This window comes from Salvelinus namaycush, chromosome 36, assembly GCF_016432855.1.
Source record: "Salvelinus namaycush isolate Seneca chromosome 36, SaNama_1.0, whole genome shotgun sequence".
Lineage (NCBI taxonomy): Eukaryota > Metazoa > Chordata > Actinopteri > Salmoniformes > Salmonidae > Salvelinus > Salvelinus namaycush.
In genome coordinates, this window is record NC_052342.1 from 10,189,595 (window position 1) to 10,206,077 (window position 16,483).

Consider the following 16,483-nt stretch of genomic DNA (forward strand, 5'->3'; position numbering starts at 1 on the left):
GTTCTTGGTCACTTCCCTGACCAAGGCCCTTCTCCCCCGATTGCTCGGTTTGGCCGGGCGGCCTGCTCTAGGAAGAGTCTTGGTGGTTCCAAACTTCTTCCATTTAAGAATGATGGAACCCAGTGTGTTCTTGGGGATGTTCAATGCTACAGACATTTTTTGGTAGCCTTCCCCAGATCTGTGCCTCGACATAATCCTGTCTCGGAGCTCTACGGACAATTCCTTCAACCTCATGACTTGGTTTTTGCTCTGACATGCACAGTCAACTGTGGGACCTTATATAGACAGGTGTGCCTTTCCAAGTCATGTCCAATCAATTGAATTTACCACAGGTAGACTCCAATGAAGTTGTAAAAACATCTCAAGGATGATCAATGGAAACAGGATGCACCTGAGCTCAATTTCGAGTCTCAAAGCAAAGGGTCTGAATTCTTATGTAAATAAGGTATTTCTGTTTTTTGTTTTTAATACATTTGCAAACATTTCTAAAAACCTGTTTTCACTTTGTCGTTATGGGGTGTTGTGTGTAGATTTCTGAGGGGAAAAAAACATATATTTAATCAGTTTTAGAATAAGGCTGTAACGTAACAAAATGTGGGAAAAGTCGAGGGGTCTGAGTACTTTCCGAAGGCAATTCTAGGCAGGCTGCTGTCATCACGTTCCTTTCTACCGCTGCAGTTTGATCCACAGCAGTTTGACAGACCCCTCTTTTCCTGTTGTTCAAGACGAGTCGGATGAAATGCTTGCTCCGGCCTCCCTCGCTCACCCTCCCGGTGTGACATTATTTTATCTCTCTTCTCCACGTGTGTGTGTGTTTTGTGTAAAGGAGGCTCAACAGTTTGGCCTAAGCCAGGGCCTGGGATCTTTCCAAAGTTCAAACATCATCCCTGTGTTTGCTTGCGGTGTTCAAAGGGATGTTGTCATGAAAGAAGGACACGGGCAGCACAGGGAGTGGTTTGGATGCCTGGTCCCAGGAGACGCCACCTCCACATCTTTGTAGATTGGGGCGGGGTGTTTTGGGTGGTTGGGAGAATTGGTAAGTGGCTGTAAATTTGCATTCAACAATTCTTTGAACACTGAACCTCTTCCCAACATGCACTCTCAGCAGTGCCAGACTCCTGGTGTTTACAGACTGTCTCAACAGCGTGCTACCTCTCAGGTAGTTTTTTTTCATGTTGTCCCCCATACCTGGCCTGAAGGGACTGTCACATGGAGGTGTGCTGGTGTCTGAACTTACATTGCAAACAGGGAGAGTGAGGCTAGAATGACCGTGTAGGTCGCAGTGATCATTGAACACCCTATATGACTTGCTTTCACTCAATGTCCAGGTTGATGAATATCATCAATTCTGGTCTTTCACTAAGCTCAATTGGTCAAGGGTCTTGAATGTAGCAGTGGCCGCCAATGGCATTTGTCTTGAATGGACAAAAGCATGCACAGAGTGAGTTTGGCCTTCTGTTGTCAGTCTGACGCCGTCAGTGGCTGAGTCTTAGGTGAGGTGAGATGTCACCCAAGCAAGTCCAAGGAGAGGCAATGAAAGAATTAAGGCTACCAGCCTCTGCTGTCCCGCATGCTAATGGTTGCATTAAGCACTCCCTCCATTAACATAACTTGCTTGCCCGTCATGTCTCCTCAGAAAAGCCACTGATCTCCCATTTTAGAACATTTTAATGATTTAGTGTTGGAGCTTCAATTCACTGTGATTACTAGCAAAGACTTTAATCCCCCCTCTCCCTTTCAAAGTATCATCGTTATGCGCTTTTGACAAATGGGCTCTTGTTTAGCGTTAGGTTTGTTTTCTATCATCCCCACGTGTGTGGATATCCCTTCAATAGTCAGCGACGCACGCCCGTTGGGATCCATTCCAGTAAGTCACTGATGTGGCAGGGCCCAAATTGTTCGAGGCGCCCTCCATTTTTACCAATCAAGGGAAGGTTTTATTTTTCAACAGGCAGTTCCTCCCGGAGGGTTGGAGTGAAAGATGGCCCCTGTTAGCCACAGTGCTCGCCCCCTGCAGGTTAATAACCCAGAAATAATGCGCAGAGATGATGCTCTAATGATATTACTGATGAAAAGTCTGGAACGCTCAATACAGCTGACAGACAGACAGGAAGGAGCCGCACTGTGCTTCTCTGTGTAACAGGCCCCAGCCTCCAGACGCATTCTAAATCAATGCAGTCAATGAGAGGCCCTCCTATATGGTTATGAAATGTGAGGAGACAGGCTAGCTACCGTGGCAGCTGCTAAAGCACTGACTGACTCTTCCCTGACGTACAGGTCATTGGCCTAAACTGGTGGGAGTCATCCCATTGAACCTTTCACAGCTCCCTTTGAACAGGACACGAGGTGCTCCTTGCCACCCGTTCCTCTTGGGAAATGTTGGCCGACATTGTTGTTTTCCAGAGATGATGGCCCAACCTGCCGGTCCATGCTAGGCTAGCCAACTTTGTTCAAGATTGCTTATCAGCTGGGTCATTGACTCAAAGAAGACACAATTTCTCCACACCTACGGGTCACTGAATGTGGCTGGGCGTTCTTAATGTCTTGAACTCTTTGCCAAGCAATTGGCTTTGGTTTAATTACAGTTTTGCTCTAGTTGTCAGCATTCAATTTTGTATTAAAAGGTGGTTGATTCCTCTTAGTTCAAAGATATCCCCTCAGATGTATTGTGAAGTGATACCTGCCACCATTGATTCTTGCAATGCACCTTTAGTGTTCAATCCGATCAAGATGTACATCCCTCCCGAGGGGGAGGTGTAAACTAATCGAAGTGACCGTTGGCTTGGCCAGGCTGCCTTCTGACAGGTTTAAAATGGGTCGTCTTTGGCTGCAGCCTCTCTCCTCAGCATGAATAGAAAGCAGAATGCTTCTACTTCTGACGGCAGAATTACACAAGGCCAAGGGCTGGGCCCCATAAAAATGTTCAAGGCATTAATAACTAAACAGTCAGGCATTCTCTGGCTGGAGAGAAATCCTCGCTTAAAAGGTAGGATTTTGAAAAGCCTTTAAGGCTCACAGCTTTAGACAGCCAAACGAAACGGAGCTACGCAGGATGGGCGGCAAGTGCTCAGAATCTGTTTTGGACCCATATCGATGGATGATAACTCATGATAACTCACAATAGGATTTTTGCACCGGCAAATGTTTGATCAAGAGATGTGAAAGCATTAACAAAATGCATTCACATACAAGTCACATGTACACTAACAAATTAAGTACATGATTGGCAGATTTGTTAAGAGGAAAGTGATGCTGTCTTTTTCCTTGGGAGAATGTTTCTCACGCCTGTCATTCGTTGCAAGGAAGTGTCTGTTCAATGCTTTTGGAGATTTAATGCAAATGGATAACTCATTATTAGCATCTTTCCTGTGCTTGCAGTTGAACTGGTATTACTTTTCTATATGAAAGAAGTGGCAGTGGACAGAATATGCAATGAAGCAATTTTATTACCACCCCCCTACATTATGCTGAGACATTGGAGTGGGAGTGGAAGTTCCCAGTACAGCAGGTTTCTGCCTGTCTGACTCAGTCTTCAGTGCCATGGTGCACAACGTAGTTCGAAGGGTTCTGGGGCCAATCAGGCTCCGCCGTTACATAACCCCCCCAGCGGCGGTCAAGGCTCGCGTGAGAGCAGCTGCAGATCTGCCTTCCTCCCCTCCTCTCCTGTTTGTGTAAACGCTGACAGAGAGAGACCCATAGGGTGATGTGACTCATTTGATTTCGGTGCTCCGATTCAGCTGTCATTGCTCATAGACAGCCTTGCTATAGGGGATAATTGTAATAGAAAAAGATCTGGGACTGGGAAACGTGCAACTCCACAGCAGCTTCCCCGTTTGCGTTGATACCACAACCCAAACGGCTTTTCATTTCAGTTATTTCTCTCCCCTCCCTTACGCAGTATTTGTCTGCACCCTATTAAATTTTAGGGAAAATAAATGTTGCAGCCGGGCCCTGATGCTTTGATCAACCGACGCACCCTTCTGACAGCTGAGGAGTGGGCTTTTTTTCCTCCTCGTCTCCCCTCTGCTTCTTCTAAGTATTACTATGTGGTACCTCGGATGAATTTCAGTTAAAGAAAAACAGCTGTAATGTTTCTAACATTATACTTGGAAATGGGGAATCATAGGAAAAGAAAACCCCTCCTTGGCTTTGAAGCAGTTGAAAACAAATCTCTGTTCTCATCACCTGCTCTAGTTTAGAGCCTCATTTTGCCGTGACTCATTTTTTGTGACTCTAAACATAATTGCCGCAATCCTCCGAGCTTATTAATTTTAATGCAACTTCGCTTCTATTTTGAGGTGGGTTTTGAGCACATCTCTGATTGCCGGAGTGAGTGATTTTAATTTGGTGGGCGCTCTCTTGCTGCCACACGACGCCTGCACCTTGGGGCGCATGAAACATCCGCGTGTTGCTTTGTTTGTTGAAGGCGACAGGCTCCATTACTCAGAAAGCAAGTCAGAATTTGATTTCCTTTCATTTTTTCACCGCAACTTTCATTTTAATCTAAAACAAATTCCTCCAGTCTTGTCAAACTATAATCTCGGAGGATGAACGTCAACGTACACAGTGATTCTGAAAGAACTGCATTTTAAATGCAGGCCACCCGCTGGAAAAGGAACTATTACATCAATTATTTGTTGTAATTTTGAAGACCTGTGGGAGGGGCTTTTTGTAAGAGAGAAGATGACGTCTCGTGGAGACTGGTAGCGTGCTGCGAGCTGACAGCGGCACCCCCTCCAAAAAGAGCAGTGTTAATACATGTGGAAGGCACACTCAGCGGCGAGGCAGCCCGCTGCAGTTTGCAGACGCCTCATTCGACTTGATTGCAACAACTGTTGCAGTACTGCCCTGTTGGGTCCTATTAGACAGTGTGTCTGCGATGGGCCATGGAAGTGTCTGCAGAACCTAATTCATTCAGATGTTGATACGTGCTCGCTGTAGAAGTGTAGTGACTTGAGTGTTGAGCAGTGTCTCCACTAAAGGGGGATTTGTATGGGGCCACAAATTAACTATTGGTCATTTTTCCTTTTATTAAAACATTTGCTCCGTCTCTCTCTCATACTAAGATATTTTGACCTCCCCCAATGGCAGTAGGTTTTGACCTATGACCCAATCATTTCCCTCACAGATTCAACACCTCATGACTAGACTCTGTGTCAAAATTGAGAATTCATGAATATGTAAATGACTGAATTATTAAACTATCAAATGACCAAATACCGGAATGAGTGAGTGATTGAATAGTGCCATTCCATTACAGGGCCGCGACCCATGTTACTCTCCCTTTCCCACAACTCCTCCTTAACGACTGACTCTAAACCCAGCTGTACTAATTTCCGCAGGTCGTGGTTTCAACAAACATCGCCGAGACATCCCTGACCATCGACGGCGTGGTGTTTGTAATTGATCCCGGATTTGCCAAGCAAAAGGTTTGCCGCTGTCCTTCCTCCCCTGCGTCACCCCCCCATCCACCCCCCCTCAGCCTAATCTTCTCCGATCATCTGCCTCTGTTGCCTGAAAATCCCCAGATAAACAGAGCAGCGCTGCACCTGACAGCGGCAGAGATGGAAAAGCCTGTTATTTATTCCTCTGACATTTCTCCAGCCCAGAGCCAAGTCATACACGTGGCTCAATCAGAGATGATATATTTTCCTGGTTGGATTGTGTGTGCTTGTGTGTGCACATGTGCTTGTGTGTGTATGTGATTTGGGAATATGTGTGTACGTGTCTCTTGTGTATGTGTGAAACTCAATTTCCCCCTGTAACCTGCATATAAATGCTGGTCTATTTCTCAACCATGATGCCCCCTATGCCTCATCCCTTTTGTAAATGATTGTATACCTGTGTTTGTATGTGAAAAGAGTGATTTGAATCCTCTCAATATCACACCTGTCCCCCTTGCTGTTCCTTCCAGGTATATAACCCTCGTATCAGAGTGGAGTCCCTCCTGGTGACGGCCATCAGCAAAGCCTCGGCCCAGCAGAGGGCGGGGCGCGCCGGGAGGACACGCCCAGGGAAGTGCTTCCGCCTCTACACAGAGAAGGCCTACAAGACCGAGATGCAGGTTAGTAGTGGTACTGCTATAAGAATTATTTAATCCCAGATGAATTGTTGTCTATAACCGATTTGATTATTTGAAGCTGCTTAGGAACGCTAATGTCCCGAGGTTGAGACATACCTAGGTCTTACATTATTTCCAGAGAGTGTACAGAGCATCGTCGTTCATTGCTTACTTGTATCTGTGATTCTTATAAGTGCAGTGCACTTGTACCTCTAGACTATACAGAGAAAAGGCATATGAGGCTTAATTATACCTGTACACTGAAAATAAATATCTCCATTTCCCAGCTATCCAGTATTTCCACTTAGAACACAAGTCGCCTATTCCTTATTCAGCCCTTTTCACTCTGACAGCTGGATTCCCCACCAATCACCCACAGCCCTTTTTAATAACCTGCGCCAGTGACACGGATCCCCCCTGTGACAAATGAACACGTGAAAGACCCAGTCCTCCACTTTAACAGGGTAATTCTTTCACGTCACACCGACTGGCAGAGGGCATTTTAAAACAAGTTAAATAGCCCTTCAAACGTCCCTAGACTTCTATTTTCTGTTCACTTTGACGTACGAGTGCATGTGACGAGATAATCAGCACCCTTACTAATTTGTTTTGATTTGAAACCGTCTCCTCCGGTTTCCCCTCCCTTTCTTCTGTCACAGGACAACACGTATCCAGAGATTTTGAGGTCCAACCTGGGTTCGGTCGTGCTGCAGCTCAAGAAGCTAGGTATCGACGACTTGGTACATTTCGACTTCATGGACCCACCAGGTAAGAGCTCTTGTATTGCATTTTGACAAAAGGGATAGATCTTCTTGTTGTGTTACTATCTTGTTTTTGTGTTACTAGAGGCACTATTCAGTCAATCTCAGTCAAGGCTAAATTAATTTCTTTCTGCACAGTGTGTGTACACAGTGTGATTGTATATGCTGCTGAGTTTTTCTTTGTTTCACAGTGTAAATCACAAAGCCAAACATGACTTTTTACTTAAAAGAGATTAATGTTCTTGACTTATCCTGGAAACCCAGTTACGGAGATTGATTGAATGGGGCCTCAAGTTGTAAAGTTTAGGCTTTGATAGATAACATCATGGTGAATTTCTGTCTCATTTCAATCACAGAATCATCTGTTAAGGGCTAATGAATAGACATGGACAGGTATAAACTGTTGCTCTCAGGTCCACAAAACCTTTTTGTTGAACTGAAAATGTTTGATGTATGACACCCAATCTGGGTCAGCTATGAGCCTAGAAAAATGAAAAAGAGAAAATGTGGAGTGTTTTTAGAGACAAAAATAATTGTTCTGTCTTGGAAGTTGAGCATAATGGCCACATTGGACCTTGTGGTTCTTTGCTCCTTTGCCGGAATAGGTAGTTAAACTGCACTGTCAAAACAAGTCTGTTTCTATCCGCTGTGGGTGGACATGGTGTAGTGACTAGGGAGGAGTAGTTTGGCTGGTCAGTCGATGTGTGTTTGGGCTGTCGCTTCTCCAGGCGCTCCCTATTCCCACTGTTCATCTGCACTGGGCTGGAGCCTGGCCAAAACGCACAAGAGGTGCCTTGTCTCGTCCCAATGTCACTTACTTCCCTTCCCAGCAGCCCCGGAGCCAACACACCATGCGTGTGTTCTTACTCTCCCCAAGGAGAACCCCCCCCCCCCCTCCCCCGGTCTCTGTCCATAGCCTTAACCCCAGACTCCCCCACCCCCTCCACCTTAATACAGTTTTCATCTCACCTCCGAGATTAAACCCATCTCTCCCCATCCACGGCGCCAAACACCATTTTGAGAATGAAATTGGTTACATCAATAGCCCCGGTATCACCTTGGCTATTGCCTTCTCTTTATATTCCGCCGGTGAAACGTGACTGACCTATTCCCCCAACCTCCACCCCCTTCAGTTCTCTCCCACAACTATACGTCTCCTAGCACTTAAGGGTTAGCCCCCCGCCTGGTCCACTCAAGCCTTGTCCATTTAGTCTAACTGGGAATGAGGGGAAGGAATGATTACCTTATTCATCCACTTAGAAAAAAAGGCTGTCCCTGGAAGTTCTACACGCTGTCAGTGGAGGCACTGGGTCCGTCTAACTAGCTGCTTAGCGCCCCGGGAACAGGAGCTGATTGGACTAGAAAGATGAATAGCCGGAGTATGCTGTGCCCTCGCTCCAACGCACTTCAATGCTTCTCCTCCAAGAAAAGTCTTTGTATCTCGCCGGCGCACAGGTCAATTTGACATGCGGTGCAGAAGAACCACTCCCAGGATGGCTACGCCAGACTTTTCGGTTCAGCCAAGTGGATCTCTGGAACTGGTTAAAGAGAGCAATGGATTTGGGTCTCCAGGTAGAGGGGCATGATTGGAACATGTTTTGCTCCTTAGCCCAGCGTTTCCCAAACTAGGGGTCGCCTGATTTAGAAAAATGGGGTCATGAGAGAAACTCTGAAATACTGGCCCAACGCTCTAACCGATAGGCCAGAGCGCTAGTCCCAATTTGTAATAGACTGGCATAGCCCCAATTAAAAAAGTAAATATTGGGCTTTGATTTTTTGGGATCACAAATGGGGTTGCGGACCAAAAAAGGTTTGGGAACCCCTGCCTTAGCCTGTAGCCATTTGGATTGTCCACACACCGTCATCTGACTGATGAGGCCACACAACCCAATGAATAAAATGTCAGCTCCTCAAAGGGCTTGAGAGATGGGATGCTACCTTGAGACGATTGAAAACCTCTGCCGCTATGATGGTGGGGGGATGCGTCCTATCAGCCATTTGTTTTCATTTATCATCAATTTGGGCACATTAAAAGGATTTAATCACGACTTGGGTTTGTGATGCTGTCATTAAGGCAAGTGGGGACATTGTCATTGAGCTGCTGCTCTCCTCTGTGGCTGTATGCAATGAAAAGGTACAGGCAGGGTGATACCTCGGAGTGGGCAAGGATTGGAGGGGTCCATATATTTTAAGGTTAACCAAAGAACCCAGGCATGGAGGCCATTGGCTTTTAGTCTGTGTTGCATTTGAGTTGGGCCTGAATCTTAATGGAGAACATTGGTTTCCACCCTGTAATCCAGGGAGCACACGAGCGGCCAGTCTATTTCTCTGTCAACCTGCCTCGCTCCCGCTCAATAAGCACAGTGGCAGTGGCGAGAAGCGGCTCACCAAATCACATGGAAAGTCCAAGAGAAATCAGTAGCGATTTACAGGAAGGACCAGCCTTAGGTGGGATTCATTTGCCTCTTGACATTTGCAGAGTAGTACATTTCAAAGCCAATGTGAGTTTAATGTACCTTTTAGCCTTTAGTCCCATTGATTTGGCCCTTGGTTAATATATTGGATTCTCATGTATTGAGGCGGTCAATAGTTTATTTCTGATGAGGTGCGTCATGTATAGATTGCATTTCCACACTTGTTCATCATGTTACAGATACTGCAAAATCAGATTTTCCTCCAAAAGGAGTGCGTCCGCCACAAGCCATTGATATAGTAAGTAATGTGGCTAGATCTCATTTTTCTATAACAAAAGTAGGTTTGATGCCCTGAATCGATTTGTTCGTCATAAGAAAATACCTGCTTGCATTTTGAAAAAGGCTTTTTTTATTCCTTATTTGAGAGAAATTAAAGTGAACAACACGGCCCTCAGCTGAAGCCGAAGCAAATTTTCAGTTGACATGCAACTGGTCATTAGGCTTCAGTTCTACCGAGCCGAAGGTCAATAATTGCATCTTGGGGGAAATCTTTTAACCAAACGGTGGGAGCCCTGTTTTGATGCATTAAGTGAAGGGTTCCCCTGTAATTGCATTAGAGTTGTTTTGAATCAGCGGAGCGGAAGATGAAAAATGAGCCTCCCCACCACCATTAAAGTTTCCGTCCGGGGTAACCGGCCATCACATATAGAGGTGCTTGTTTTAATCTCCCCTTGTGTTCTGTTCTTTCCATCTTCTTCCTCTGCAGTTTCTTTTTTCTCTTTCCTCTTATGCCATCCCTTGCGCTTCCTGTGCTTCTCTTCAATTTCTTATTTAAACCTTATTTATCCAGGTTACTCTCATTTGATATAAAATGTAGTTTTTGTGTGAAAAGACCTGGTCCAAGATGGCAGCGGTTGACAATAGTACAAATATGTTCTTACCCTCGTCTCCCTCTCTCGTCTCCCTCTAGCACCGGAAACCCTGATGCGGGCCCTGGAGCTGCTCAACTACGTGGCGGCGCTCAACGATGACGGCGACTTGACGGAGCTCGGCTCCATGATGGCCGAGTTCCCCCTAGACCCGCAGCTAGCCAAGATGGTGATTGCCTCCTGCGAGTTCAACTGCTCCAATGAGATCCTGTCCATCACAGCCATGCTGTCAGGTAATACTCAGGGAGAAAAGTGTGGTATGCCCATCACAAGCCACTGTCATTATTGTGCACACTAATTTTCCTGTGAAAGTTGTATGTTCATGACAAATTTGCCCTTCATCCTCCACAAAAGATGGATTCAGTGCCCTGCATCTGCAACTTTTTTTTCTCTTAGTTGTCTAGATCCCTTCACCCTTGACCCCTTTCTTGTTTAGTCTATTTCACCAGACAGGTTTTGGAGATAATTAGATGATATGTTTAAAGTCATGAACTTGCCTAGTTAAGTAAAATAAAAAAGTCATGAACTTCTCCTGAAACTCAAGACTTTTATGTGATTGGGTCTGCAGACACAACATGAAGACCCACCTCTAGCCTTTGATATGCAGTTGTTGACATTAGATTTGTTTGGTGTCTAGAGCTGGTCCGAGCATTTCACACCTGGTTCGTTAGAAAAACATATTTGTCCGGGAAAGAACATAAAACCATGCCTCTCTGTCATTGTAGCAATGGCATCACTCTAGGACTGATGCAGTACATGGAGCTCTAAAAAGAGCTGTGTATAGGAGGTGTAATCTGAACTCCATCTCTGCAACTGTGAATTTCCATAACGATGTTGATGAATGTGATTTGACTTGCGGCTGATAGCAAATTTAATCTCTAATGGGCCTTAACTTTGCACACGACCCCACTGAACACAGTGAGGTAGAAAGAGTAGAGCAGAAGGAGTTGGTGGTGTCAGTCAGTTAATATTTGTCAGGCAGGAAAAATGCGTGTCTACAGTAAATTAATGAGTTTATAGTCTAAGCAGCACCAATGTGCTGCGGCAGTAATTGCACTTTAGGCTTGCCAAAGCAGAGTGCTGCTCATTGAGATGAATCCGATGCTTTTGAACAGAGGGAAAGGGAATTTAACTAGCTGTTTGGACACGCTGCACATCTATAACTGGTGTGTCAAGGAACCCGGTTTTCTGCTGAGTTCATTACCGAGTCAGCAGTGGATACTAGGCCTCGCATCGCCCAGGCAACCAAGTGTATGGGTTCGAATCGATAAACACTCAGCTTTCACCCGTTAAGCCCACGATGGAGCATGTTTTAACGTTAGGCTGCTCACAACAAGTTTTGGGAAGGCGGGAGGTGTTTGATACAGCCTTTTGATGTACAAGTGCTTTTCCGCGTGGATGCAAGACCACAGTCTTCCCTCTAAAGTGCTCAGGCAAAGATTGAGTGGTTAAGAGGACACTTTCTTTGGTGTCCCTCTGCACCACCGCTTAAAGAGCTTATGAGTCAGATGCAGGCTAGCCTCATAAATGCCCTTTAGCCAAACAGTTTGAGTAAAGATAATTTTTTGGGGGTTGGAGCCCCTTTCTATGCCCCTCTCATACCCTGGTTGAGGTTAGGTCTTACAGTATGCAGCTCGTAAAACAGCTAAACTCAATCCTGCGCAAAGCAGGAGAAAGCCAACCCCCCTTTGCCTTCTCCCAACCCCCCTTCACCCCCTTCTTCTGACACGCACCTGTGGCAATGCTCTGTGCCCTGTGAAGTGCTCTCTCTCTCTGGCCTCTCTGACCCGAGGCCTTGTTCTTCTCTGTGGGAATTGCTTAACTCATCCCTATGGGCGGCTGTGTTGGGGCCCATACCAACCTTGTTTAGTCCCACAGTGCTTCGTACGACCCACGGAGGCTAGGAAGGCGGCCGACGAGTCCAAGATGCGTTTCGCCCATATTGACGGAGACCACCTGACCCTCCTCAATGTCTACCACGCCTTCAAACAGAGTACGTGTCCCACAGAATGTCAATTGAGCATGCTTTATTAGAATTCAGGACTAGGCTTAATCTGTGTCCGGTAAGCCAACCTTAATGTCACCTAACATACAGTGCCTTTTTGTCAACAATCTACACACAATTCTCTGCAATGTCAAAGTGGAAGAAAAATTCTAACTTTTGTAAAACATAAAACACTATCTTGATTCCATAAGTATTCAACCCCCTGAGTCTGTACATGTTAGAATCACCTTTGGCAGCAATTGCAGCTGTGAGTCTTTCTGGGTAAGTCTAAGAGCTTTGCACACCTGGATTGTACAACATTTGCACATTATTCTTTAAAAAATTCTTCAAGCTCTTGTCAAGTTGGTTGTTAATCATTGCTTGCCAGAGATTTTCAAGACGAGTTTAAGTCTAAACTGTAACTAGGAACATTCAATGTTGTCTTGGTAAGCAGGTCCAGTGTATATTTGGCCTTGTGTTTTAAGGTATTGTCCTGCTGAAAGGTGAATTTGTCTCTCAATGTCTGTTGGAAAGCAGACTGAAACAGGTTTTCCTGTAGGATTTTGCCTCTGCTTAGCTCTATTTCATTATTTTTTTTATCATAAACTCCCTAGTCCTTGCAGATGACAAGCATACCCATAACATGATGCAGCCTCCATCATGCTTGAAAATATGAAGTGCTACTCATGTGTTGTGTTGGATATGCCCCAATCATAACGCTTTGTATTCAGGACAAAAAGTTAATTTCTTCGTCAAATTTTTTGTAGTTTTATTTTAGTGTCTTGTTGCAATCAGGATGCATGTACAGGCTTCCTTCTTTTCACTCTGTCATTTAGGTTAGTATTGTGGAGTAACTACAGTTTTTGCCTATTACAGCCATTAAACTCTGTAAATGTTTTAAAGTCACCACCGGCCTCATGGTGAAATCCCTGAGTGGTTTCCTTCCTATCCGGCAACTGAGTTAGGAAGGACGCCTGTTTCTTTGTAGTGACTGGGTGTGTTGATAGTGTAATTAATAACTTCACCATGCTCAAAGGAATATTCAATATCTTTAAATTTTTTTACCCGTCTATTAATAGATGCCCTTCTTTGCGAGGCATTGGAAAACCTCCCTGGTCTTTGTGGTTGAATCTGTGTTTGAAATTCACTGCTCGACTGAGGGATAAGTGTATGTGAGATATGAGATGAGGTAGTCATTCAAAAATCATGTTAAACGCTATTTATTGAACACAGTCCTTGCAACTTATTATGTGACTTGTTAAGCAAATTTTTACTCCTGAACTTATTTAGGCTTGCCATAACAAAGAGGTGTAATACTTATTGACTCATTAATTTGTAGACCTTTCTAAAAACATAATTACACATTATGGGGTATTGTGTGTTTGTAGGCCAGTGACTCAAAATCTAAATTTAATCCATTTAAAATTCGGGCTTTAACACAACAAAATATGGAAAAATGAAGGGGTGTGAATACTTTCTGAAGGCACTGTAAATCTATATCTCACCTCTCACAGACCATGAGTCGACACAGTGGTGCTACGACAACTTTGTGAACTACAGGTCGCTGATGTCGGCCGACAACGTGCGCCAGCAGCTGTCCCGGATCATGGACCGCTTCAGCCTGCCCCGCCGCAGCACAGAGTTCACCAGCAGAGACTACTACATCAACATTCGCAGAGCGCTGGTCACAGGATTCTTCATGCAGGTCAGTGCTCACTGGCCAAACAGAGAAAGGAAGGGCCCCCAGAGGGTTCTCTCTCGGAATGTGTTGTCATGCTCTATGGCGCCATATTGTCCCCCAACAACACAGCACTTGGTTTTGACCTTTGGGTAGTTGGCTAGTCCCTTGTACATGTTCCAAAAATGTCACAGGCCAGAGTAGAGTATGTGGGTTAGTCAGTTAACCCTAGTCAGTGTCTTCAATATAAGCTTGTTAGCTTGTCAAACTAATGCCATCCCTTAAAGTAGCAATCAACAGTTGAAACAATAACAAAGCGTACTCCACGCCTCTGTTTCAGTAAAAAGCTGAGGGATGGGGCTGGAGAAATGTAACCGCTCTCAAATTCGTACACAGCTATGGATGCAAGGACTGATCTAAAAATGATAGTTTTAACCATGTTTTGAGGCTGTAGTTTTAAATTTACTTTAACAAACATTGGTGTAAAACAAGCTTATATTTTGGGTTCTGATGGGGTACGACAGTTGAACTAAACTCATGAGACAGAAGTTAAATTCTTTGTAGCAACTGCAGATTGCCCTTTTAAGACTGAAGTAAGATGCAGCGCTGCTTTTGTGCTTCACCTTGGTGTTCTTTTCTCGAACTCACCATGTCTGTTTAGTTAACAGGTGTTTACACTGTTGCTTAAAACACAACACGTCAAGATACTTATTGTAATGGATCGCCTCCCCTAAGTGTGCGCACACAGGCGCACTACCAGTTAAACACATAATAAGAATTCAAGGCAATTTGCTGCCTGCTAAGGGAAAATAAATGACATTTTGTTGAAAGTCCATTTCTGGGGGAACCTGAAAACAAGCGACCTGACAAGTTGAATTACGCCGTTAATATAAAAATATTTGTCAACATTAACCTTTTATCGCAAAGACACATTTGTAGCTCATATTGCAGTTTAGAGGCGTTTGAGCGCACGTCTTTGTCTGGAGAGGTCTTTATTGAGACTGATTGATTGGCCTCGTTAATCACAGCAGCCATCGTCTGCATATTGAAGTACCCCGAACGGAAACCAAAAATGAACCGCCCTCCTTAACTTGGCAAATTCTGCTGAAGTTAAAACGCCTCAGCCCAGAGCTGCCTCTTCTTCCCTTTTCTGTGTAATTGATTGTGTTCATTGTACTTTAAGATGTACACTACATTCCATGGGGTCAGTCTAGTTCAAACTTGAATAGGCCGATTCGGCTGCAGGGATTATAGATGGTAAAAAAAACTATGTTAAATCGCCTCAGGATTTTTAAAAAACCACGAGGGCCTGATCAGTAACCCTTTGATACTGTGTTTCTGTGCGTGTATGGTAGGGATGTAACGTTTGATATGCATCGGTCCCTGGTTCAAATGTTTAAGATTTGAGTGCATCGGTCTGTGGGACCTCAAACCGATCCAAACGTTGCATGCATCGGTCAGAAAATAGATTCAAACGTTATGAATCGCCGGTTCACTAAAATGTTTTGCTCATATTACTTTTTTCTACCTTCTGAAAATACCTACTCTTTTGTGACAACTGATACGTCCTCTTCTTCAGTGTCAAACTAAGCATGTAACTGTGTTGAACGTCTTTGATCTACAAGTCATTTTTCATGCTGAAACACCCCAGGCAATATCAGTAGCCTAGTCAAACTGCTCACTGTGCTGCTTCGTGCGGTGACCAACAAGATGTAGGCGGACTATTCCTGATCTTGCACATCTGCACGGCACCTTCAGCATTTAAATGCTTGTAAACTGGCTTGCACAATATTAGGCTTTATTAGTTGAGTGAAAACCAATGTAATTTCATAGGTTATTGTGCAGTTGAAAAATGTGTTTTACCGGAATAAAAGTAAGCTACCGGAGACAACTTTCATCTGGCTATAGCCTATACCTGCTGATCGGGGCTTATATTGGATTTTATTACGATTGTTCAGGTTCCCCATCAGCAATAGTTTTGGTAGTTTTGCTTTAAATAATCTGTGTATATGGTCAGTTTTAGATATACAGGGTCAAGTTGATAATTACATAACGATCAAAACCATAAATTTTGAGACGGGGTGAAATCCAAAGTTGTGCTATTTATTAATTGCCATAGCTAATTATTTGATACATTACTAGCTAAAACATGTTTAATTCAGATCAAAAGAGAAAATCATACATTGCCACCCAATCTGACAGTGGCTCAGGTGACTACATACACCATAGACATATACTGTACATAATTTACACACACACACACACACACACACACACACACACACACACACACACACACACACACACACACACACACACACACAAGTCAGCTCAGCAGATTTTAATTGAAAATGGAAAATGTATGTGTTTATGCAACAGATGTTAGAGCATCGAATCGTATCCCACCGAACCGCATCGATTCATTCCTCTAATCAAACCGAATCGCACAAAATAATTTCAAACTAAAACGGATTGTTTCTGTATCTAGATACATATCGAATCGTCTTGAAAGAGAAAGATGCATATCCCTCGTGTATGGACTTTAAATTAGTTGATACTGTATGCATTAGTGAGATTTTGTTAATACATGTCAATGGAAGCCCTCTTGAAATGTAGTTAGTCTTGTGTGAACATGTGCCCTGTGCAGCTAATATCT

General features: G+C 44.3%; 1 protein-coding gene across 1 annotated transcript in view; it reads left to right on the plus strand.

Moving 5' to 3' along the window:
- Positions 1-16,483, plus strand: part of LOC120030677 (pre-mRNA-splicing factor ATP-dependent RNA helicase DHX15) — a 31,783-nt gene that overhangs the window by 13,606 nt on the left and 1,694 nt on the right. Inside the window, exons 6-11 of the mRNA XM_038976120.1 lie at positions 5,343-5,429; positions 5,915-6,064; positions 6,721-6,829; positions 10,207-10,398; positions 12,036-12,158; positions 13,664-13,854. Coding sequence (XP_038832048.1) covers positions 5,343-5,429; positions 5,915-6,064; positions 6,721-6,829; positions 10,207-10,398; positions 12,036-12,158; positions 13,664-13,854 — 852 coding nt within the window. The remainder of the gene's footprint in view (positions 1-5,342; positions 5,430-5,914; positions 6,065-6,720; positions 6,830-10,206; positions 10,399-12,035; positions 12,159-13,663; positions 13,855-16,483) is intronic.